The sequence below is a fragment of the Orcinus orca genome, chromosome 1 (genome assembly GCF_937001465.1).
Source record: "Orcinus orca chromosome 1, mOrcOrc1.1, whole genome shotgun sequence".
NCBI classification, from domain to species: domain Eukaryota; kingdom Metazoa; phylum Chordata; class Mammalia; order Artiodactyla; family Delphinidae; genus Orcinus; species Orcinus orca.
Genome location: NC_064559.1, coordinates 152,173,851 through 152,198,408, shown reverse-complemented (window position 1 = coordinate 152,198,408; position 24,558 = coordinate 152,173,851). Strand labels below are relative to the sequence as shown.

The 24,558-nt window shown below is 35.7% G+C and overlaps 2 protein-coding genes across 11 annotated transcripts in view; one reads left to right on the top strand and one right to left on the bottom strand.

The window, feature by feature from the left end:
* The window catches only part of LRRC40 (leucine rich repeat containing 40), a 55,128-nt gene extending 39,459 nt beyond the window's left edge, over positions 1-15,669 (bottom strand). Inside the window, exon 1 of the mRNA XM_049703196.1 lies at positions 15,467-15,669. Within this exon, the coding sequence (XP_049559153.1) occupies positions 15,467-15,617 (151 nt within the window). The 5' untranslated portion in view covers positions 15,618-15,669. The remainder of the gene's footprint in view (positions 1-15,466) is intronic.
* A 39-nt stretch (positions 15,670-15,708) lies between these two features.
* SRSF11 (serine and arginine rich splicing factor 11) overlaps positions 15,709-24,558 on the top strand; it is a 54,838-nt gene continuing 45,988 nt past the window's right edge. For 4 of the 10 annotated variants that reach the window (XM_004280744.3, XM_012537095.3, XM_012537093.3 and 1 more), the window contains exon 1: positions 15,711-15,839. The gene's annotated coding sequence lies outside the window, so the exon portion shown is untranslated. Of the gene's footprint in view, positions 15,840-23,836; positions 24,059-24,558 lie in introns of all 10 variants that reach the window. The other 6 variants (XM_033407480.2, XM_033407481.2, XM_033407479.2 and 3 more) reach the window with 3 other exon arrangements.

Genomic DNA, 24,558 nt, shown 5'->3' with positions numbered 1-24,558 from the left:
ACCCTCTCCTTTTTTGGTTTTTACAGAGGCTTCATTACATAGGCATGATTGATTAACTCATTTGCCATTGGTGATTGATTCAACCTCTATCCCCTCTCTCCTCCCCAGAATCAGGGTTTCTGGTTCTGATTCTATCTGTGGTTAGTTCTCCTGGCAACCAGCCTCCACCCTTAGGTGTTTTTTGCAAGTCACTTTCATTAACATAAACTCACTTGTGGTACTAAAGGCTTGTTAACAAGACACCATTTAACTTTTATGGCTCTGAAGCAGTTTTTTGGGGGTTTTGTTTTTGTTTTTCGGGAACTGAGGACAAGAAACCAAATATTATAACAAAGGATGCTCCCATTGCTCTTATTATTCAGGAAATTCCAAGGGTTTTGGGAGCTGTGGGCCAGGAACTATGGACCAAATATCTCTGAGAAATATATTTTGGTCATCTGAATGACCAAATATATATATTTCTTATAAATCACAATAAAACACATAGTATCTACCAAAGAAATTAAACTTGCTATTTAAAACATTCCCACAAAGAAAACTCCAGGCCCAGATGACTTCACTGGTGAATTCTACAGACATTTAGAGTAGAAATGATACTGATTCTACAGACTGTTTCAGAAAATAGAGGAAAGAAAAATTCCCAGCTCATTTTATAAAGCCAGCACTACTCTGATATCAAAATCAAAGACATTGAAAGGGGGGGAAAAAAAAGCCAAAAACCAAAAACCAAATCTAAACACCATGACCAAGTGATTTATATAAGGAATGCAAGGCTACTTTAACATTTGAAAATGAATCAATGCAGTTGACCATATTAACAGAAAAAGAGTAACACAATATGACTGTCAAGGAATGAAAAAAAAAAAAAGCATCTGACAAAATTCAACAATCATTCAAGATAAAAACTCTCAAAAAACTAGGTATGAAAGGGAACTCATTCAACCGGATAAAGGGTATCTTTGAAAAATCTACAGCTAACAATATACTTAATGGTGAAAAACTCAGGGCTTACTCTCTAAAATTGGGTACAAAGTGAGGATGCCCATTCTTACTGTGTCAATATTTTACTAGCAGTTCTGACTAATGCAACAAGGCAAGAAAAATAAATAAAAGCCATTCAGACTGAAAAGGAAGAAGTAAAACTGTCTCTATTAGCAGACATGAAGATCTATATAGAAAATCCTAAGAAAGCGACCAAAAAAATTAAATGTAATGAGTTTAGAAAGGTCACAGACTTCAAGCTTAATATACAAAAATCGATTGTGTTTCTACATATTAGCAATCAGTAACTGAAAACATTCTTAAATGCTTAAAGATTTACAAGACATAACATCTAAAACCATGAAATACTGAGTGTTAAATTTAACAAATATATGCAAAACCTATGGTATGAAAATACAAAATATATGAAAGACCTGTGTTTTTTGCTGTGAAAACTTAAAGAAGGTCTAGATAAGTAGAGAAATATACCAAGTTACAGCTTGAAGACTCAATATTTTTAAGATGTCACTTCTCAAAGTGACTTATAGATTCAGTACAATCCTAATCAAAATTCCAGAAGGCATTTCTGTAGAAACTAACAAGCTAATTCTAAAATGTATACTGAAATGCAAAAGAACTAAAATATATTAAACAATTTTGAAACAGAAGAAAGCGATAGGACTTAACAGTACTTGATTTTAATTTTTACCATAAAGCTTATATAAGGACAGACATATAGACCAACAGGGAAAAAAAAAAAAATGAGCTCAGAAAATATTCCAGGCAATAAAATAATGTCAGTTAATATTCAACAAAGTTGCCAAAATAATTTAGTAAGAAAGGAATAGTCTTTTAAACAAATGTTCGTATAGATAAAAAATGAACCTCAACTTTTACCTTGTGACATGCTCTAAAATTAATGCCAAGTAGAGCACAGACTTAAATGTACATATTGTAAACAATATGGATGACCCTCAAAAAACATTATACTAAGCAAAAGAAGCCTAACACGGAAAAATTGTAAATGTATAATTCTATTTGAATTAAATTCTAGAAGAGGCTAATTTATATTGACAAAAAGCAGACCACTGGTTCCATGGAGCTAGCAGTGGGGGTAGACTGACAGCAAGGGGAACGTTTCAAGTACTGGAAATGTTCTTTATCTTGATTTTGGTAGAAGTTACACAACTGTATATATTTGTCAAAACTCATTAAACTGTACACTTAAAATGAATGTACATACTGTTTGTAAATTATACCCCAATAAAGATAACTAAAGATAAAGAGAGAATTTTTTTAAATATAGATGATGTAATATATCAAGACAATCTTATGAATGCATATGTACACATATGTATATATGTGAATGAATAAAAAAATAAAGTGTGTATATGTGTGTATATATATACATATACACATATATATGTTTCTCACAGGGTAGATAATACCCTTAAGCAGCACTACCCAACAGAACTTTCTGCAATGATGGAAATATCCTGTATCTGCCCTATTTCATATGGTAGCCACTAGCTGCGTATGGCCAATGAGCACTTATAATGTGGCTAAAGTGACTGAAGAACTTGATTTTTAATTTTATTTAATTTTGGTTAATAAAATTTAAATAGCCATATGTGACTAGAGACTTCCACAAGGGATGGCATGATCCTTAACAAACACTGCAAAAAGATTTCTTTACATGTATTTTTGGGCAATTCATTCTTTCTTCCATTGACAACAGCTAATTACAGAAATAGGGAGTCACAAATGGGTTGACAGCAGAGAACTGTCTAATTTGAGGAAGATACAAGTGGGTAGGTGAAGAAACAGAGAAGAAATAAAAAAACATGTCTAAAATGGTGTTTACATGGATGAATAAAAGAATGTGTAGCAAGTAAACTATAGGAGCAATAAATCATGAGATTAAAAAAATTTTTTTGACTCCTTTGGACAGTTTCATAAATATAATGATCATGCATAGTATACAATAATAACTGTTTACTTAAGGCAGAAAATCATACCCATTAAAGTCTAGATCTAGTCTAGATTGATTACCATCTTCTAAAAGATTGTAAATATATTCAACTATGATACACAGTATAGCATCATGGACATACACTGACCAAAGAGTCAGGGACCTAAGGCTCTGGTTTAAACTGTATAACTAATCAAACTGGCCAGTAACCTAGTATTTCTGGTCCCCAGTTTCCTCGTTGATTAAATGAGAGGGCCCTACTGTCACTTAAATGCTAGAATCCAGTAACAGCAGTACAAAAAGGCTTTTGCTAGATGCAGGGTAATATTCGGATAATAGTTTATCTTACAAATGCCATTTACTAAACTGTCTACCCAATTATGAGCACTTTAAAAGAATAAACCAATAGATCAAGTCACTCTGTAAAGAATCCGGGAAAGCTCATTGATAAACATTCCAATTTTCTCCACAGTAGTTTATATATGGCCACCAATGGCCTCATTACATTAAACAAAGAATTCCAAATTGATAAACCATAATATTATAGTGTCACTTTGAGGCTATCTTTAAAGTTTAACACACACACACACACACACACACACACACACACACACACACACACACACACACACACACACACACCCAAAGTAAAATTAAAAAGTTATATGGAAGGCATTAACTCAAAAAGTTATATGGGAGGCATTAACTCAGTTGCAGCTTTAGGTTGATTCAAAGGAATATATCTTTGTGGTTTAGAACACCTGAACCACTGTTATTTTAGAATGCATGAAGACAACACTTCTTTGCTGAAGTCCAGGATACTGTAAGAAAAGAGTGAAACAATGTTAAACATATGAAAAGGAAAACATGTTTACTAATCACTTTAAGAGAAAAACATGCTTGAATTTATTACATTAACTTGAGGGTACATTCAGTTTTATAGTGAAGACAAGCTTCACTGAAACTATAATTCCATTCTTCCCAGCCTGTATTTTTTCTCTTCTACTCAAGAAAACATATTAAAATGCAAGTGAGTGAACATGATATTAATATAGGGGTAAGTTTAAATTTGCACTAATTTATTAAATAAACTTTGGCCTTGGCGATAACTTGGGATACACATCCCAACAGGTTAAAATACTAACATTCAGTAATATATATCAACAGATCAAGAAATAGGAATGGGATTTTCAATTAACTATCAAGGTCCTTGTTTTATAATCTAAACAAGTAGACTTCCCTGGATTTCAGTATACTAAAAATTAAATGTTCACCTCAGATTTTGCCATTACATATGGATTAAGGCACTTTCCTCGTGTTTTCATTTCTAAGAATTGTTTAAGAATTAGCTTGTTTTGATGATCTATTCACCTGGAAGCGTAGTTTCTTTCTGGAATTATTTGTTATAAAATCTGGATAGTTTGGTTAATTCTCATTAGCTTTTTAGAATATAACAGTAAATTCCATTAAGACAATCAGGAGTCAAAATACAGAGTTAAGCTAAATAGTAAAGCAGAACATGGTTAATACAGATTTAAGGATGGTTATTTAAAATCTTAGTAAACATATGGTTTGTGTTACACTTTTTGTCGTGTCACAACAAACTGTACAAACTGAACATGGCAAATTTTCATTACCCTAAAACAGACAACATGACATCTTGTGGCCTAGAAGCCCTAGACCTATTTACTTAATTCCACAAACAGAAACTAACCAAACTGCTCTCTTCAAGATAAGGAATGATAGCCTTACACCCATATTTCTCTCTCAAATAATATGGTTTCCAAACTAATTTAATTGGCTTATTTAATAAATTATCCACTTACCAATGTTCTTGTCAGTTTAATAGTGTGGTTTCCTTTAGAATTTACAGCATTCTTTTGTTCCAAACACTGGCCCCTCTTACTTTCATTGAGTTTTTGAGTCACTCAAAAACATTCCTACACTACTGTTCTGCCATGGTCATGCAAGCACAAGGCAACAATCAATACCTCCTTTACAATTCTACTTTCATTTTATCTGGTCCAATGAAAAAGAGCTACAATATCTATACTGAACAAAAGATAATTAATTTTGGTTGAAAGATAATATATTCCCACACTGCTGCTCATAAAAAGAGCTGTCACTTAAAATTTCCAGAATATTTCTAATGTGCTTCTTTGAAGTTGGTTATTAGTTATTTTGTTTGGGTATACCTTTCTAAGTAACTTATAGAACTGACACTCAGAATGATGACTCTAAAACTGCCAACAATATTTGGATATTTAAATTAATCACAATATTCATAAGACAGACTATTATCTGATTATTTTAATGACTCTATTTTTCAAGTGTTCCTGAAAAATGTACAAATAGAAGTCATAAAAGCAGAACTCAGTACAATTCCAAATTTGTTAAAAATAAAAAAAACAGAAAGTAAATTAAATATATTCACACACACACAAAAAAAAAATTATAAAAGAAAAACCTCCAAAATATCAACAGTGATAACCGTAGATGGTTATTTTCATTTTTTATGCTGTATATAGATTCTACTTTTTCTATAGTAGACATATTGGTTATATAAAGAGGAAAATAATAAATAGTATTTTTACAAAAGAACTAGGACCTAGTTCTTTCGCAAAGGAACTAGAAAAGAAAGTGTATCTAAAAACCCTCAAGAGTACACAGATTTCAGTTACAGGTAAATATTTATCTGCACTGTACGGATACCAGTTAACAACCCCATCTAGTTAGTAAAATGCCTCACAGCTCTAACAAGTGACCTCATTAAGAAGAATCCATTTCAGGAGGCCACCACTTAAGAATAAGAATCAATAGAATTTTTGGGGGGAGGGATAAATTGGAAGACTGGGATTGACATATACACACTACTATATATAAAATAGATAACTAAATAATAAGGACCTACTGCATAGCACAGGGAACTCTACTCAGTACTCTGTAATAGCCTATATGGGATAAAAATCTAAAATAAGAGTCGATATATGTATATGTATAACAGATTCACTTTGCTGTACACCTGAAACTAACACAACATTGTAAATAAACTATACTCCAATAAAAATTTAAAAAAAAATTAAACCAAAATAAAACAAGAAAAAAGTAACAAAATGGAAAGAATGAAAATAAAATAATATAGATTTAAACTCAAATGTATCAATAATTATATTAAATGTAAACAGATTAAATGCTGTGATTGAAGAAAAACAGATTATAGCAACCATGCTACAAGAAGGGCTGAATTACCTTTCCATTCTTAAAACAGAAAATGATACTGAGGCTCTTGGTGCTGCAGCCAGGAGTCAGTGCTGTGCCTCTGAGGTAGGAGAGCCAACTTCAGGACACTGGTCCACAAGAGACCTCCCAGCTCCAAATCAAACGGCGAAAATTTCCCAGAGATTTCCATCTCAACACCAGAACCCAGCTTCACTCAACGACCAGCAAGCTACAGTACTGGACACCCTATGCCAAACAACTAGCAAGGCAGGAACACAGCCCCATCCATTAGCAGAGAGGTTGCCTAAAATCATAGTAAGTCCACAGACACCCCAAAACACACCACCAGACGTGTACCTGCCCACCAGAAAGACACGATCCAGCCTCATCCACCAGAACACAGGCACTAGTCCCCTCCACCAGGAAGCCTACACAACCCACTGAACCAACCTTAGCCACTGGGGACAGACACCAAAAACAATTAGAACTACGAACCTGCAGCCTGCAAAAAGGAGACCCCAAACACAGTAAGATAAGCAAAATGAGAAGAGAGAAAAACACACAGCAGATGAAGGAGCAAGACAAAAACCCACCAGACCTAACAAATGAAGAGGAAATGGGCAGTCTACCTGAAAAAGAATTCAGAATAATGATAGTAAAGATGATCCAAAGTCTTGGAAATAGAATAGACAAGATGCAAGAAACATTTAACAAGGACCTAGAAGAACTAAAGATGAAACAAGCAACGATGAACAACACAATAAATGAAATTAAAATTACTCTAGAAGGGTTCAATAGCAGAATAACTGAGGCAGAAGAACGGATAAGTGACCTGGAAGATAGAATAGTGGAAATAACTACTGCAGGTCAGAATAAAGAAAAAAGAATGACAAGAACTGAGGACAGTCTCAGAGACCTCTGGGACAACATTAAATGCACCAACGTTCAAATTATAGGGGTTGCAGAAGAAGAAGAGAAAAAGAAAGGGACTGAAAAAATATTTGAAGAGATTATAGTTGAAAACTTCTCTAACATGGGAAAGGAAATAGTTAATCAAGTCCAGGAAGCACAGAGAGTCCCATACAGGATAAATCCAAGGAGAAATACACCAAGACACATATTAATCAAACTGTCAAAAAGTAAATACAAAGAAAACATATTAAAAGCAGCAAGTGAAAAACAACAAATAACACACAAGGGAATCCCCATAAGGTTAACAGCTGATCTTTCAGCAGAAACTCTGCAAGCCAGAAGGGACTGGCAGGACATATTTAAAGTGATGAAGCAGAAAAACCTGCAACCAAGATTACTCTACCCAGCAAGGATCTCATTCAGATTTGATGGAGAAATTAAAACCTTTACAGACAAGCAAAAGCTGAGAGAGTTCAGCACCACCAAACCAGCTTTACAACAAATGCTAAAGGAACTTCTCTAGGAAAGAAACACAAGAGAAGGAAAAGACCTACAATAACGAACCCAAAACAATTAAGAAAATGGTAATAGGAACATACATATCAATAATTACCTTAAATGTAAATGGACTAAATACTCCCACCAAAAGACACAGATTGGCTGAATGGATACAAAAACAAGACCCTTATATATGCTGTCTACAAGAGACCCACTTCAGACCTAGAGACACATACAGACTGAAAGTAAGGAGATGGAAAAAGATATTCCATGCAAATGGAAACCAAAAGAAAGCTGGAGTAGTAATTCTCATAGCAGACAAAATAGACTTTAAAATAAAGACTATTAAAGAGACAAAGAAGGACACTACATTAATGATCAAGGGATCGATCCAAGAAGAAGATATAACAATTGTAAATATTTATGCACTCAACATAGGAGCACCTCAATACATAAGGCAAATACTAACAGCCATAAAAGGGGAAATCGACAGTAACATGTTCATAGTAGGGGACTTAAACACCCCACTTGCACCCATGGACAGATCATCCAAAATGAAAATAAATAAGGAAACACAAGCTTTAAATGATACATTAAACAAGATGGACTTAATTGATATTTATAGGACATTCCATCCAAAAACAACAGAATACACATTTTTCTCAAGTGCTCATGGAACATTCTCCAAGATAGATCATATCTTGGGTCACAAATCAAGCCTTGGTAAATTTAAGAAAATTGAAATTGTACCAAGTATGTTTTCCGACCACAATGCTATGAGACTAGTATCAATTAAGGAAAAGATCCGTAAAAAGTACAAACACATGGAGGCTAAACAATACACTACTTAATAACGAAGTGATCACTGAAGAAATCAAAGAGGAAATTAAAAAATACCTAGAAACAAATGACAATGGAGACATGATGACCCAAAACGTATGAGACGCAGCAAAAGCAGTTCTACGAGGGAAGTTTATAGCAATACAATCCTACCTTAAGAAACAGGAAACATCTCGAATAAACAACCTAACCTTGCACCTAAAGCAATTACAGAAAGAAGAACAACAAAAACCCAAAGTTAGCAGAAGGAAAGAAATCATAAAAATCAGATCAGAAATAAATGAAAAAGAAATGAAGGAAATGATAGCAATAATCAGTAAAACTAAAACCCGGTTCTTTGAGAAGATAAACAAAATTGATAAACCATTAGCCACACTCATCAAGAAAAAAGGGAGAAGTCTCAAATAAAAAGAATTAGAAATGAAAAAGGAGAAGTAACAACTGACACTGCAGAAATACAAAAGATCATGAGAGACTACTACAAGCAACTCTATGCCATAAAATGGACAACCTAGAAGAAATGGACAAATGCTTAGAAATGCACAACCTGCCAAGACTGAATCAGGAAGAAACAGAAAATATGAACAGACCATTCACAAGCACTGAAATTGAAACTGTGATTAAAAATCTTCCAACAAACAAAAGCCCAGGACCAGATGGCTTCACAGGCAAATTCTACCAAACATTTAGAAAGAGCTAACACCTACCCTTCTCAAACTCTTCCAAAATATAGCAGAGGGAGGAACACTCCCAAACTCATTCTACGAGGCCACCATCACCCTGATACCAAAACCAGACAAGGATGTCACAAAGAAAGAAAACTACAGGCCAATATCACTGATGAACATAGATGCAAAAATCTTCAACAAAATACTAGCAAACAGAATCCAACAGCACAATAAAAGGATCATACACCATGATCAAGTGGGGTTTATTCCAGGAATGCAAGGATTCTTCAATATACACAAATCAATCAGTGTGATACACCATATTAACAAATTGAAGGAGAAAAACCATATGATCATCTCAATAGATGCAGAGAAAGCTTTCGACAAAATTCAACACCCTTTTATGATAAAAACCCTGCAGAAAGTAGGCATAGAGGGAACTCTCCTCAACATAATAAAGGCCATATATGACAAACCCACAGCCAACATCGTCCTCAATGGTGAAAAACTGAAACCATTTCCACTAAGATCAGGAACAAGACAAGGTTGCCCACTCTCACCACTTTTATTCAACATAGTTTTGGAAATTTTAGCCACAGCAATCAGAGAAGGAAAGGAAATAAAAGGAATCCAAATCGGAAAAGTAGAAGTAAAGCCGTCACTGTTTGCAGATGACATGATACTATACATAGAGAATCCTAAAGATGCTACCAGTAAACTAAGAGAGCTAACCAATGAATTTGGTAAAGTAGCAGGATACAAAATTAATGCACAGAAATATCCGGCATTCCTATACACTAATGAGGAAAAATCTGAAAGTGAAATCAAGAAAACACTCCCATTTACCATTGCAACAAAAAGAATAAAATATCTAGGAATAAACCTACCTAAGGAGACAAAAGACCTGTATGCAGAAAATTATAAGACACTGATGAAGGAAATTAAAGATGATACGAACAGATGGAAAGATATACCATGTTCTTGGATTGGAAGAATCAACATTGTGAAAATGACTCTACTACACAAAGCAATCTACAGATTCAATGCACTCCCTTATCAAACTACCACTGGCATTTTTCACAGAACTAGAACAAAAAATTTCACAATTTGTATGGAAACACAAAAGACCCCGAATAGCCAAAGCAATCTTGAGAACGAAAAACAGAGATGGAGGAATCAGGCTCCCTGACTTCAGACTATACTACAAAGCTACAGTAATCAAGACAGTATGGTACTGGCATAAAACCAGAATGATAGATCAATGGAACAGGACAGAAAGCCCAGAGATAAACCCACACACATATGGTCACCTTATCTTTGATTAAGGAGGCAGGAATGTACAGTGGAGAAAGGACAGCCTCTTCAATAAGTGGTGCTGGGAAAACTGGACAGCTACATGTAAAAGTATGAGCTTAGATCATTCCCTAACACCATACACAAAAATAAGATCAAAATGGATTAAAGACCTAAATGTAAGGCCAGAAACTATCCAACTCTTAGAGGAAAACATAGGCAGAACACTCTATGACATAAATCACAGCAAGATCCTTTTTGACCCACCTCCTAGAGAAATGGAAATAAAAACAAAAATAAAAAAATGGGACCTAATGAAACTTCAAAGCTTTTGCACAGCAAAGGAAACCATAAACAAGAACAAAAGACAACCCTCAGAATGGGAGAAAATATTTGCAAATGAAGCAACTGACAAAGGATTAATCTCCAAAATTTATAAGCAGCATATGCAGCTCAATAACCAAAAAACAAACAACCCAATCCAAAAATGGGCAGAAGACCTAAACAGACATTTCTCCAAAGAAGATATACAGATTGCCAACAAACACATGAAAGAATGCTCAACATCATTAATCATTAGAGAAATGCAAATCAAAACTACAATGAGATATCATCTCCCACCGGTCAGAATGGCCATCATCAAAAAATCTAGAAACAATAAATGCTGGAGAGGGTGTGGAGAAAAGGGAACAGTCTTGCACTGCTGGTGGGAATGTGAATTGGTACAGCCACTATGGAGAACAGTATTGAGGTTCCTTAAAAAACTACAAATAGAACTACCATATGACCCAGCAATCCCACTACTGGGCATATACCCTGAGAAAACCATAATTCAAAAAGAGTCATGTACCAAAATGTTCATTGCAGCTCTATTTACAATAGCCCGGAGATGGAAACAACCTAAGTGTCCATCATTGGATGAATGGATAAAGAAGATGTGGCACATATATACAATCGAATATTACTCAGCCATAAAAAGAAACGAAATTGAGCTATTTGTAATGAGGTGAATGGACCTACAGTCTGTCATACAGAGTGAAGTAAGTCAGAAAGAGAAAGACAAATACCGTATACTAACACATATATATGGAATTTAAGAAAAAAAAATGTCACGAAGAACCTAGGGGTAAGACAGGAATAAAGACACAGACCTAGTAGAGAATGGACTTGAGGATATGGGGAGGGGGAAGGGTAAGCTGTGACAAAGCGAGAGAGTGGCATGGACATATATACACTACCAAATGTAAGGTAGATAGCTAGTGGGAAGCAGCCGCATAGCACAGGGAGATCAGCTCAGTGCTTTGTGACCACCTAGAGGGGTGGGATAGAGAGGGTGGGAGGGAGGGAGACGCAAGAGGGAAGGGATATCGGAACATATGTATATGTATAACTGATTCACTTTGTTATAAAGTAGAAACTAATACACCATTGTAAAGCAATTATACTCCAATAAAGATGTAAAACAATGTAGGAAATAAAGCATTATAGAAATCATTCACTGTATATAGCTGTTAGGTAGTTAGTAAAAAATATATATTGTTCTTTCTGAAAATTGGAATGTTTTTGTTATTCGTTAGCTTTAAATTTTTTGTTAGCTTTAAATTTTTAAAAAATGTATTATGATTTCTTTCAAAATAAAAATCCACATTTGCCCTTAAAAAAAAAGAATCAACAGAATTTTAACTGCTTTTTGTTATATACAGCAAAATTAAAGGCTAGGTTCTATTTTTCCAATTTAGAAACAATGGACATGACTGCACTTTAGAAATACATTTATATAATCATATAAATATAAAGGACGAAAGAAAGACCTGGAGTATACAATCCGCCCTCTGTATCCTTGGGTTCCGCATGTGCATATTCAACCAACAGCAGACCAAAAATATTCAAGGAAAAAAAAATCCAGAAAGCTCCAAAAATTAAACAAAGGCACTCCTAGGTTTTTACCCAAATGAATTGAAAATTTATGTCCACGCAAAAACCTGAACACAAACAGCAGCTTCATTCATAATTGCCAAAAACTGGAAGCAACCAAAATGTCCTTCGAAAGGTGAATGGATAAATAAAATGGTACATCCGTACCATAGAATATCATTCAGTGTTAAATGAAATGAGCTATCAAGCCATGGAAAGACATGGAGGAACCCTAAATGCACATTACTTAGTGAAAAAGGGCAGTCTGAAAAAGCTACATACTGTATGATTCCAATTATATGACGTGTTGGAAAAGGCAAAACCATAGAAAGAGTAAAAAGATGAGGGGCTGGGACTTCCCTGGTGGCGCAGTGGTTAAGAATCCGCCTGCCAATGCAGGGGATACGGGTTCGAGCCCTGCCCAGGAAGAGCCCACATGCCGCGGAGCAACTAAGCCCATGCACCACAACTACTGAGCCTCAGCTATAGAGCCTGCGAGCCACAACTACTGAAGCCCACGCACCTAGAGCCTATGCTCCACAACAAGAGAAGCCACCGCGATCAGAAGCCCTCACATCACAACGAAGAGTATCCCCCGCTCTCCACAACTAGAGAAAGCCCGCGTGCAGCATCGAAGACCCAACACACTCAAAAATAAATAAATAAATAAATTTATTAAAAAAAAAAAAAAGATGAGTGGCTGCCAGGGCTTCTGGAGAAGCAGGGTAAGGAATAAACAGGTAGGGCTCAGGTGATTTTTAGGGCAGTGAAAATATTCTATATGATACTGGAATGGTAGATACATGACATCATGCATTTGTCAAAACTCATAGAACTGTATAAGACTAAGAGTGAACAGTATGTAAATAATGGACTTTAATAATGATATATCAATATTGGCTGACCAATTGTGACAAATGTACTACATAATGCAAGATGCTAATAATAGGGGAAACTATGAGCTGGGGAGAGAGGGTATACGAGAACTCTCTGTACTGTCTGTTCAACTTTCTGGAATCCTAAAACTGTTCTAAAAAAACCTTAAAGTACGGTTGTTCGGGTGAAAAACGATTTGCTATTGTCGTTGTTGTTAAAGTATAGGATTCCGAAAAGAGACAGGAGGCTTTATTGTAGACGCTTAGGGGCAAGATTTCAAAAGACTTTTTTTGTTTGTTGTACTAAGAACTTTATGCTGAATCTTGTGGGCTACTGGGAGTCATTAAATGTGAATGACATAGTAAGATCTTTGTTTTGGAAAGATAATTCTTGGTAATGGCACTGATTTAGAGGGTGAGATTTAAAACAAGAAATTCAGGAAACCATTTAGGAGGCTATTGCAATAATAATAGCAATGGCCAATTTTTACCATGTACTTTTTATGTACCAGGCCTTTTATGGGTATTATCTCATTTAAACCTTAGTAGGTCCTATTCCTACTATCACATTATAAATGAGAAAATAAAACACCGGGAGATTAAGCATCTCAAAGTTACATGAGCAAAGATATGGAAATAAGAAGCATGGCCCCATACTGGACTACAAATAGTTCAGAATTACCGCAGTTTGGATATCAAAGGCTGAAAGACAAGAGATGAAGTTGAAGGCTACAACTAGATAAAGAAAAACCTTTTATATTATGATAACAAGAATTCCTTTTTTATATATAAGCTATAGATACCATGTGCCTCTCCCATTTACATCTTTTGTCTCCTATGAAATATTGTACCTTCAACATAATTTGCTGAGTACCTAGTATGTGCCAGATATTATGTTAGGCTCTGTTTATACAATAATGACCTAAACAGCCCTGATCCATGTCATCATGAAGCTAGGAGTCAAAATTCATTTGCTCCCTGAAACTTTAATAGACTAAACCATCTGGATCCAATCAATAAGTACATTCCAGCACACACTTAGTATTTGGGAGTACTCATTCATTTACTTATTCCTTCCACAAATGTTTAATAAGAATCTACTATGTACTAAGCACTATTTTGAGTGTTAGGGACACAACAATTAATAAAACAAAGCTTCTTGACCACATACAACTAATACTCTAGCAGAGGATAGAAGACAATAAACAAATATATAATATAAATTCTGATAGTAATAAATGCTATTAAAAAACAGAGAATACACGTTAGCAATGGTATTTAGATAGGGTAGTTAGGAAGGGCCTATCTGAGCAGAGTCCTACAGGAAGCAGAGTGAACCCTAGTCAGGTATCATGTAGAAAGTTCCAGGCTTTGGAAAAAGCAAGTGTATATGCACATCTGTAGTTTTAGAATACTAATGTCCCCATTGATTAAAAGCTTTTCTAGGTAGAGCAGAGATTTTGTCATATACCCTTTCATTCATTCAGCAAGTATTTGCTTGCATGGTCAACTCTATACATGGCACAATAAAAAAAGCAATCATTACAAGGAAATGGAAGCTTTTAATCCCAGGTAGCCTTAAACCTAAATATAAGTAGAGGAAAACAGGAGGAATGCCATAATCTCTCTCTCCCCACTTCCCACTCCCTCCCGTATACAACAGAAAATCAGAAGAGCATCTGGCTATTATTCGTTCATGGTGTCCAGATTTGTGCTTTTTATCTTTACCAGATTTTCAGGATGGCCCCAAATTCACTCAGTATGGCATCCATCTTGATCTTCAATTTAGGATAATGTTCATTATTCCTTGTATTTCCTCCTGTCCAGTTGCACACAGAAAATGGTCTTGATAGAGAACAGTGACATTCACTCTTAGTTCACAAAGGAGCAGATAAAATACAGAATTTTAGCGCTGATAACTGCCCTAAGTGATTAAATTAAGAGGAGGAACAGAGGGCCAAAGAAACAAAGCATGTGCCCATCACTTGATAGCTAATTTAGTCAAACATTATGTTGTTATTCCATAGAATGTAGGAATCCCAGAAAGCGCCCCGTTTAAATTTTGACCGTATTCCCAGCACATTCCCTGCACCAGACACTCCTGGAGCGAAAGGAGGAACCGAACGAGCTGACCGAACCAGTGGAAATGTTATGAGTGCCTGAATTCGAGCACCGGGATCCTGGCTAGGAGCCTGGGCAAAAGGCGGCCAAACCTAGGCCAGAGGAAAGGGAGGCTACGTGGGGCAAGTGCTTTCTGCGAGGTCGCACAATCGGGTCGTACCTCTGGATCTTACCTTCACTGAGGTTGCGGCCCGACAGGTTTAACTGCCCGCTCTTCCTCGCCGCCTTTAATAGGCCCTGGGGTACGGAGGCACTGCGGTCTCTCCTCTCAGCTCGGAACCCCGCTCGGGGATCCCGCCCAGCTACTCCCTTCAGCCGCGACATGTTCAAACCCGGGTGTTCAGAAGCAGAGCCCCACCAGTGACGCTTAAAGGTGGCGCCGCGGAGCCGCCCAGCCCTTGTCGGGAGCGCGCGCTCCGTGCGCTGGGCCTTCGCTCTCGGCGGCGCGGCTCGGCTGTCGTCACCGCCAGCGTCTGGGGCAGGAGGACCGAGGGGCCCTTCCCGTTGCCGGTGCCGGCCTTGTGTCTTGGAAATTACTTCGCTCAAGTAAGTGCGTTTAACGGGCTGAAGAGGGGGTTTGAATTTATTGTGGGCACTATTACTGAGACTCCAACCTACTCTTCTGTGCTCCCGCGGCGGCGAGGGTGTCAAGAAAGGATAACCTTCTCTGCTCCCCTCGCCTGGCCGGAACGTGGGCCTTGACTAAAACTTGAGACCTGGGCGCGGTCTGCAGCTTCTCTGGACCCCTGCCTGTTTGTCGCTTTTGGTGCTGGCGCCAGACCTCCATTCCGCGTAGGAAGTAAAACCAATTTCTGTTCTTTGGGTCTATACTCCGACTCCTAGCCTTAGTGCACCTCGATTGTTGTTGTATGGAATTCGTAGCCCAACATAAGAGGTAGTGTGAAATGGAAGGGTTGGCAACAGAGAAGGAAACAAAAAAAGAAAAAAGAAAAAAAAAAGCTTCATAATGAACGTTCTCTCTACCGGACGGTTTAGGGAAGCCAAGTGGAAGCGCAAGCTTGAGTGTAGCGAGAAAAGCTTAGATTTCGGAGCCCGAGAGCTACGAGTTCGAATCCCAGGTCCTTCTGTAGCTTACAAACTGTGTAACTTTAGACAGTTTACTTGACAGCTTTTAAAGCTCACTCCTTTTTCATTAATGTAGGGTTAATCATTTCCTATCTCATTCGGGTTTTTTGAAATAATTAAGCAAAGATGAAGTTTTAAATATTGAGAGCTTGGTGAGGAAACGGATTCCATCCAGTTCAGAATGGAAAATGAAAATTTTGTGCAGTAAGTCGTATATCTTGGACAGTTAGTTTCTGCCTGAAATATACAGCTTTAGTGAGTCATTCAATAAGTAATTAATAACTCATCCTCTTTAGTATTGTCCTGGGTGCTAGACTTTTGTTTTGCCTAAAGTAATTTTGTTTTAAAAAGCCTTCCCCTGGAGATATCCTTTTAACTCCCCATCAGCTCGGCTGGGGATCATTAGGATAATTAAAAGGTAATATGACGGCCAGCTAACAAATTCTGCAGCGCACACGGTTTTGCCTGAGTCCACGTTCTTGCCAGCCGTAAAATTAGGTTTCTAAACCCTGACCCCCTCGATTATTTTTCTTCTTAATTCTATGGAGTCCTTTGCATTGAAAGTGAACAGCAGAAAACTACCAGTAATTACACTATCAAACAAACAGAGTGGGTTTTAAAGCAAGGAACATAGCAGTTTTTGCAAGGTCGCTAATAAACACCCCCCGACCCAAGTTTGTCTTGACAATAATCATTATAGTTACCTTATTGGGCCCTAAGTATCAGGCTCAGTGCTGATAATACCTCTTTTACTATCTCTTATTTAGCACAAGGATCAATTTTACAGGTGAAGAAATTAAGGCTAAAAAGGATTAAGAAACTTGCCAAAAGTCGTAAGTTTCTATAAGTGGTATGACCAGGCCTTTGAACCTAGATGGATCTCTCTCTCTAAAACCTTTCTTATTAATCATTATGATTTCCCTAGTGGCTTTTATTTCACCATTTTCAACATTTGTCTTCGAACCATTTTTAGGGAGACTTCAATTATGTTTTAGGAGGTAATTATTTACTAGAGAAAACCCTTTTTCTCTTTTGTAGGATGTAGCAGCCTACCTTTGGAGGATTATTTACTCAAGTGTAAAATTTTACAGTAGCCACCTCTCCCCCTACAATAGATTCTTCTTTAGTTCAATTTTTTTTTAATTATAAGGAAGATACAGTTTTTTGATTTATTGTGCTTCTACTTGAAAAATATTTCATTATTGACATTTAATTATAGTATTATGTTGAAACATTGTTGCATTTTGTATAAGAGAAGCATGTCCTGATTAATGGCAGAGTAATTCTGAAAAATCCAAGTGACTGCACTCTTGTGGTAAACTTCAATAGATAACAAACTGACATGTATAAAAATTTTACAAGTATATATCTGTATTACACTGTGTATTGTACCTCTGTAGCAAGTGCAGATTGAACAAGTGAGGGTGAAAATTATTACCTCATGCAATCAGGAAAATCATGTTTCATCTCAAACTCATGCAAACTGAAAGCTTATCAACTTAATTGAGCTTCTTTATGAGAAAGTGTAATTATATATAGTTATATTCGTGGGAATTAACACTGTATATTCATTGTATTACTTTCGAAAGAATGCATTAAAACAAAAGATCCGAACCTTTTTCAACATGAGCATTGAAGCTAAAGTATTTGTTTCTTTTAAAAAAAAGATGGATTATTAAAATAATATGAAACGGATATCTCCTGTGTAGGGGCTGGAGACTACTGCATAGCTGCCATTTGTAACAGAATTTGCCTAGCTACTGTTTATTATATTCATTTTATTAAAGTATGGAAGGTTTCACTCTTCTAGATTTGCTAAATGAAAACAGAAAGTGAAGAAACCAAAAATACATTGACCCTAAGAATTGTATCGGCCAAAGAATGCTGTTCTGTTTCATAACGGAAAGTATGACTTATCAAAGTAAGATAGAGCAGCTTATCACTACCATTAAAATTTAATAAGACATTTTAAAACATGGCTGTGTTATTATGAACATTGCTACATGTTAAATATTTTCAAAATTGAAAGCTACAATTGGTAAGATGAATTTATTGAGGCAAATTGAGAAATTGTGGCAAAGGAAAATGGTATTAATTTGTGCAAATTTTTGAGCACAATTTTTTTTAATGTCATCAGGAGCAAAGTGAATTTGATTGCAGACATCTCTAGGAAGTTTTCTTTTTCTGTAAAATAGGAGATTTAGATTTAGCCTATACTGAATCAGTATAATGTTCACCTTTCAGAACATTGCCTTATCTGTGAGAACTGCTGTTTTATGCTAACGTTATTTATTGAGAGAACATTCTACTTTTTAACACTGTCATTATTGACTGGAGCTGTTGGACCTAACATATATTGCTTATTAAGTATTCTTTGAGTTGAATTTTTTACATTCTTATATGCTTATTATTCAAAGTTTTCTTTCTGTGTTTGTCCTTACTCTGTAAATAAGTTGGTTTGAATTATCAAAATTGAGAGCAAAATTATATTGCACATGGACTCGTCGTGTTTTAAATATTCAACTTTAATGGTGCTTGTTACACATCTTTAGTTTCCTTTGAAAATTGCATTTTGCCCATTTGATTTCCATTTAGGCTTATAACTGGCAACTTAAAAGTAGTCAGTAGAAAACATGCTGTTTCCTTGAAGGTAGTACATATTTTGCCTATTTATTCATAGTTTCAAATGTGGCTTTGAATTGTATTTTGTTGTCATTGGAACTTTGTGTGGTAATTTTTTCTGGAGACGGTGCATTTTATTTTAGATTATTCATTTGTACATCCTTTGTATGTTCCCTGTGCTTCCCTTTCTTACTTTTGAATTAGGAAGCAGTGAGCTTGCTCTAGGAGGTTTAATATTTGATATAAATGTTGTCTTCTGTTTCTCTCTACTTTCAGTGTAAAAGGATTACAGTCCACTAGCTTTAGGAAAATATTTTTACTTTCCTCTTACAAAAAGGCTTTTACATTGCTAATGTTTTTCACATGAAGTGGAAGAAGTAGTTTTTTTTAAAGTTTTTTTATCTTAATTACTTTTAGTTTTTTTGTTTGTTTATAGTCTGTTAAAAAAAGCTAAAACACAGGTGGTGGTTATAAAGCAGTCGCTTATGTCACTAAATAAAAAGCACTTATGGTATTATTTCTTTTTCTAAAATCAGCTGAAAATATTTCCCATTATCCCTAGTGATTCTTACTTCCAACATTTAATAGCTGTTTTCTTGATCGTTTTTCCAAGATTAATGTGTTATGTGATTTCAAGTCTTAATTTTAACATCAATTGTATAGGTTTTATGAATTTGTTTAAAGTAGTAAAGTTATACAGAGATAAAATTAGGGCACCAAATCTGAGAATGTACTTCATAATACTATCCTTTCTTTGTGTTAACAGATACAAAACCAGTACCAAATAAATCTGTTTAAAGAAAAATCATTTTAATCAAAATCCACTATTTTAAAATTTGACTTTATATCACCCCTGCCAACATTTTTATTCAAATGGATTTGGCTTGCAACTCCATTTGCTCAATACTTCAAAAAGAGACATTAAATAATTATACATGGTAAAAGTTCTGTATAAGCAAACGTCCCCAACAGTTTTAATGAGACAAGATATGGCCCCTGAGACTTTATTCTTAGTACCAACTGAAGTTGATACGGGGGAAATAGTAATAATTTGATAGTTTGTTGACATTCACAATTGATAGATTTTTATTTAAAAATTTGTTAAATTTGGAGGTGGAGTATTTATACTCGCAATTAAGAAAAATATTAGCTTAACTTTCAAAATACCTTCAAGAGTGTCCACTACTTTTTTTCTACATCATTTTTTTTTTCCATCCTTTAAAATATCACAGTTACATATACTTAGGTGATTTGGGTACTATTATTGGGGGGGTTGAAATACTAGTGAACATTTAAATACTTGGTCTCCACAGTGCAAATCTGTGAACCCAGAGCTTTTGCTCTTCATCTTTGTAGAGATACATGTTTTGCACTCATCACTAAATTTATCTGCTGTTAATAAAGCTTTGATATTTTTCCATTATAGAGCTCCTGACCTTTTTGCTTCTCTTTTGATTCCTCGTTTCCTAAAAAGTTACCTTTCCACTATCTCTTCCTTCCTTCAAAATAATTATTTGATCAGTGTCTCCACGTGCTTTAGACTTCACCATGAGCTAATTGTGGCTTGAAACTAACTGCAGTTCATAGTTAAAAGTGGCTGAGATGGAAATTGAAGGAAAAAAGCATTGTGGCCTTTCGCTTTAGCGTGTATCAAAAATTCAGATTGTTTTGTGTATTTACTAATATTTTGCTTTTTTTTTTAATCGGTGCTTTGGTTATTTGATAGTCTGTTGCTCCAACCCATGTCACAGTACTTTTTTTTTTTTCACAGTACTTTTAAGATTGATCAAGCATATGTGGAGTTGTTTGTCTTTTGAAAATTAGAATAGCAATCTTGCTCTAAAAATATGGAAAAGTAATTGAAGCCTTCCTAGCAAGAGTTTTCCATGAAGCATTTGTGTTTTATCAAAAAAGGAATGTTTTGTTTAGCTGTCATCTATCTACACGTGCTATTGGTAAAGTGCTGCTTTAGGAACAAAATGAATATGAAAATCTGAAATCTGTCATCATGTTTCCATTGCAGCAGCCTCTTAAAGGAGAAAGAGCATCTAATAATAGTATACTTCACATGTTTACTACCACTTACGAAGTATTTTCACATTTGACGGTAATGCTCTAAGGTTAGACCAGAAGTATTATTGTTATTATTCACCTGTTGAAGAGAAGAGGAAGTGGAACACAGACTTTCTTGTAATGGTATAAAGCATTTGTTGAGTACCTATGTCTTGGGCACTGTGCTAGGTGTTTCATATCCATAATGTTTCTAATCTTAAAAACTTTAAGTGGTATCATTATCTCCATTTTTCACGTAAGGAAATTGAGGTTCACATTGCCTGTTAACAGTAGTTGAGAACATGCATGGGGAATGGGAATGAGGGACTTCTACTTTTTTACACATATAGTTTTAATATTTTACATTTTGCATTTATTATTTTATAATCTTTTTAAAAAAATATATGCCACCAAAAGCCTATATTAAAATGTGGGATCTTAAGAAACTCCTCTCACTGTATAAATTAACTCTTGATTCATATCTTTCATGTAAATGATGAAGTAGTAATAGTCCAAGATACTAGCCTAAAATAGAGTGATGGTATAAAGTGGAACACAGTTGAGGTAAACATTTTTCAAACTGAAAGTTTTTAAATTGTAGATTAGGGATAATAATAGTAGTTGATATTTATGTTTTCTAAGCATTTGTATTCTCACTTCATCCAGAAAAGAACCCAGTGAGTTGGAAATTATTATTATCCTCATTGTTCAAATGAGGAAATTGAAGCACAAAGTAATGAGCCAAAGATTGCAAATACCTTAATTGTGGCAGAGCCCCTTTGGTTTGACTCTAGGCCTGCATTCTTAATCACTGTAGCACCCTTTAAGTGTTGTGAGGATAAAGCACATTTTAAAAGCATTCAGTTAATGTAGATCCTCAAATTACTGAGTTGAGTACACTTTCGGTTTTACCAGTTTCATAAGACTCTTTAGAAATAATTTTCCTTCATGATGAGAAAGTTAATTTTATAGCGTAAGGGGAAAAAGAGCTCAAATTGTACAGATGTCTAATTCCTTGATCAGGGAAAACTCTCTAGTATTAAAATGCTTGAAACTATTTACTTAGAATAAAGATACATATAAGTACTGGATTTTTTTTTCACTTTTTTTTTAAGATTATGAAGCAGTCCCTCAAATGGCCTTTTCTCAGTTGAGAGTAAAAAATTCTCATATAACATAGAGGATAGGTCGTGAGTAGTCAGTACCTGGAGCTTTCCCCTCCAAATATTTCTGTTGACCCTATTCAATCCAAACGCCAATAAATCTGTTACAAATAAATTGATTGTGGTTGTATGGACCACAGCTGAGAGTACTGTGCATGTGGCTTTAGGCAATAGTATCCTAATGCTCTAACTCCTTTTCTCTCTATGTTAATCATAAAAACAAACTTTGAAAAATAAAATGAAAAATACAGATTTTTGCCCACAGTTTCAAGGTGTTCACAGACCCTGTGCTGTCAATTTTAAAATGTAGATATAGAATTTCTGCTATTGACAGACAATATAAGTTAACAAAACAAGTATTTGGAAGTAAGTAGACTTTTTCTGTTCTGGTGTGTGTCTGTCCATCATTCTGTCCATTAGCCCCCTAATGCTGACTTATCCTTTAGTCTCTCCCCTTCGTTTTAGATGGAGCAGAAAAGGGAGTGTGGGATTTATAATTATGATTTTGAAGTAGATACTAATCATTATAGAATCATCCAATTAATAGAAATAGAAGAGAAATACAATTACCTAATTTGTAGAAGTAGAAAAACAAAACAGATCTGCAGGTAAGTTTGTTTTTTTTAAGTTATGGTTTGTAAGCAGCGATTTATTTCCCATGTTTTTCTTACTGCTTTCTATAGCTATGGGGGGAAAATGTATAGCCAAATACTTTGAGAGTTTCTCAACCAAACTTCCTTGTAAATCTAACAAATGCATTCCTGCCTTCATTCACCAAGCCTTTGTTGAGTAGATTGTGTAAGGCATTTGTAAAGCTTCTAGCACACAGATGATACTCAGTAAGTAAGTTTTTGTCAAATGCTTACTTTGTTCCAGTAAAATATTGTTGGATATCAGAAACACAGAGATGAATACATTGCCTTCCCTGTCCTCAAAGAGTATATTTGGTAGAGGGAAAGAGCTGCTTAACAACTAATTTGGTAAAAGACCTGTTGCTTGTGCAGATTTGCAAAATTATGTCAATTTACGGCAGCGGTCCCCAACCTTTTTGGCATCAGGGACCGGTTTCATGGAAGACAATTTTTCCACAGACCAGGGGTTGGGGGGTGGGGGGGGAGGGGTGGTTTCGGGATGATTCAAGCACACTACATTTATTGTGCACTTTATTATTATTACATTGTAATATATAAGGAAATAATTATACAACTCACCATAATGCAGAATCAGGACCCCTGAGCTCAGGACCCCTGAGCTTGTTTTCCTGCAACTAGGTGGTCCCATCTGGGGGTAGTGGGAGACAGTGACACCTGAAGTGTGTTGCTTATGTCCAGTCTACTCTGTAAGATGCAGCTTAATTGTCACTTGCCACTGACTGATAGGGTTTTGATATGAGTATGCAAGCAATTGACTTATTATGGTCTCTGTGCAGTCAAACCTCTCTGCTAATGATAATCTGTATTTGCAGCCACTCCCCAGTGCTAGCATCACTGCCTCAGCTCCACCTCAGATCATCAGGCATTAGATTCTCATAAGGAACATGCAACCTAGATCCTTCGCATGCGCAGTTCACAGTAGGGTTTGCACTCCTATGAGAATCTAATGCCGTTGCTGATCTGACAGGAGACGGGGCTCAGGTGGTGATGCGAACAACAAACAACGGGGAGCGGCTGTAAATACAGATGAAGCTTCGCTCCCTTGCCTGCTGCTCACCTCCTGCTGTGCGACCTGGTTCCTAAGAGGCCATGAACCCGTAGCCGTGTGGCCAGGGGATTGGGAACCCCTGATGTAGAGGACTCTACAATCTTTTCCAGTAGTATGAACAAAGGTGGCTAACAGTAACAGGTAAGTTGACTTACCCAACTGGGAACATGGTGTCCAGTGGGTAGAGTTATTGTACATACCTGTGGCTATTCTATCTTTTAATTAAAGAATTTCCATTTAAATACATGAGGTCTTTTTCTTTTCCTTAGAAATATCTTTATTGCAATTGTTCTTTTTCCCAGTTTTATTGAGATATAATTGACATACAGCACTGTATAAGTTTTAAGTGTACAGCATCACAATTTTAATTACCTATATCTTGAAATGATTACAACAAAATTAGTTAATATCCATCATCACATATAGATAGAAAATAAAAGAAAAAGAAAAAAAACCTTTTTCCTTGTGATGAGAATGCTTAGAATTTATTCTCTCAGAAACTTTCATATATATCATCCAGCATTGTTAAGTATACTTATGTCATACATTATATCACAAGTACTTATTTATCTTATAACTGGAAGTTTGTACCACTTGAACACCTTCTTCTCATTCTCCCTCCCTTCACCCCCACCTCTGAT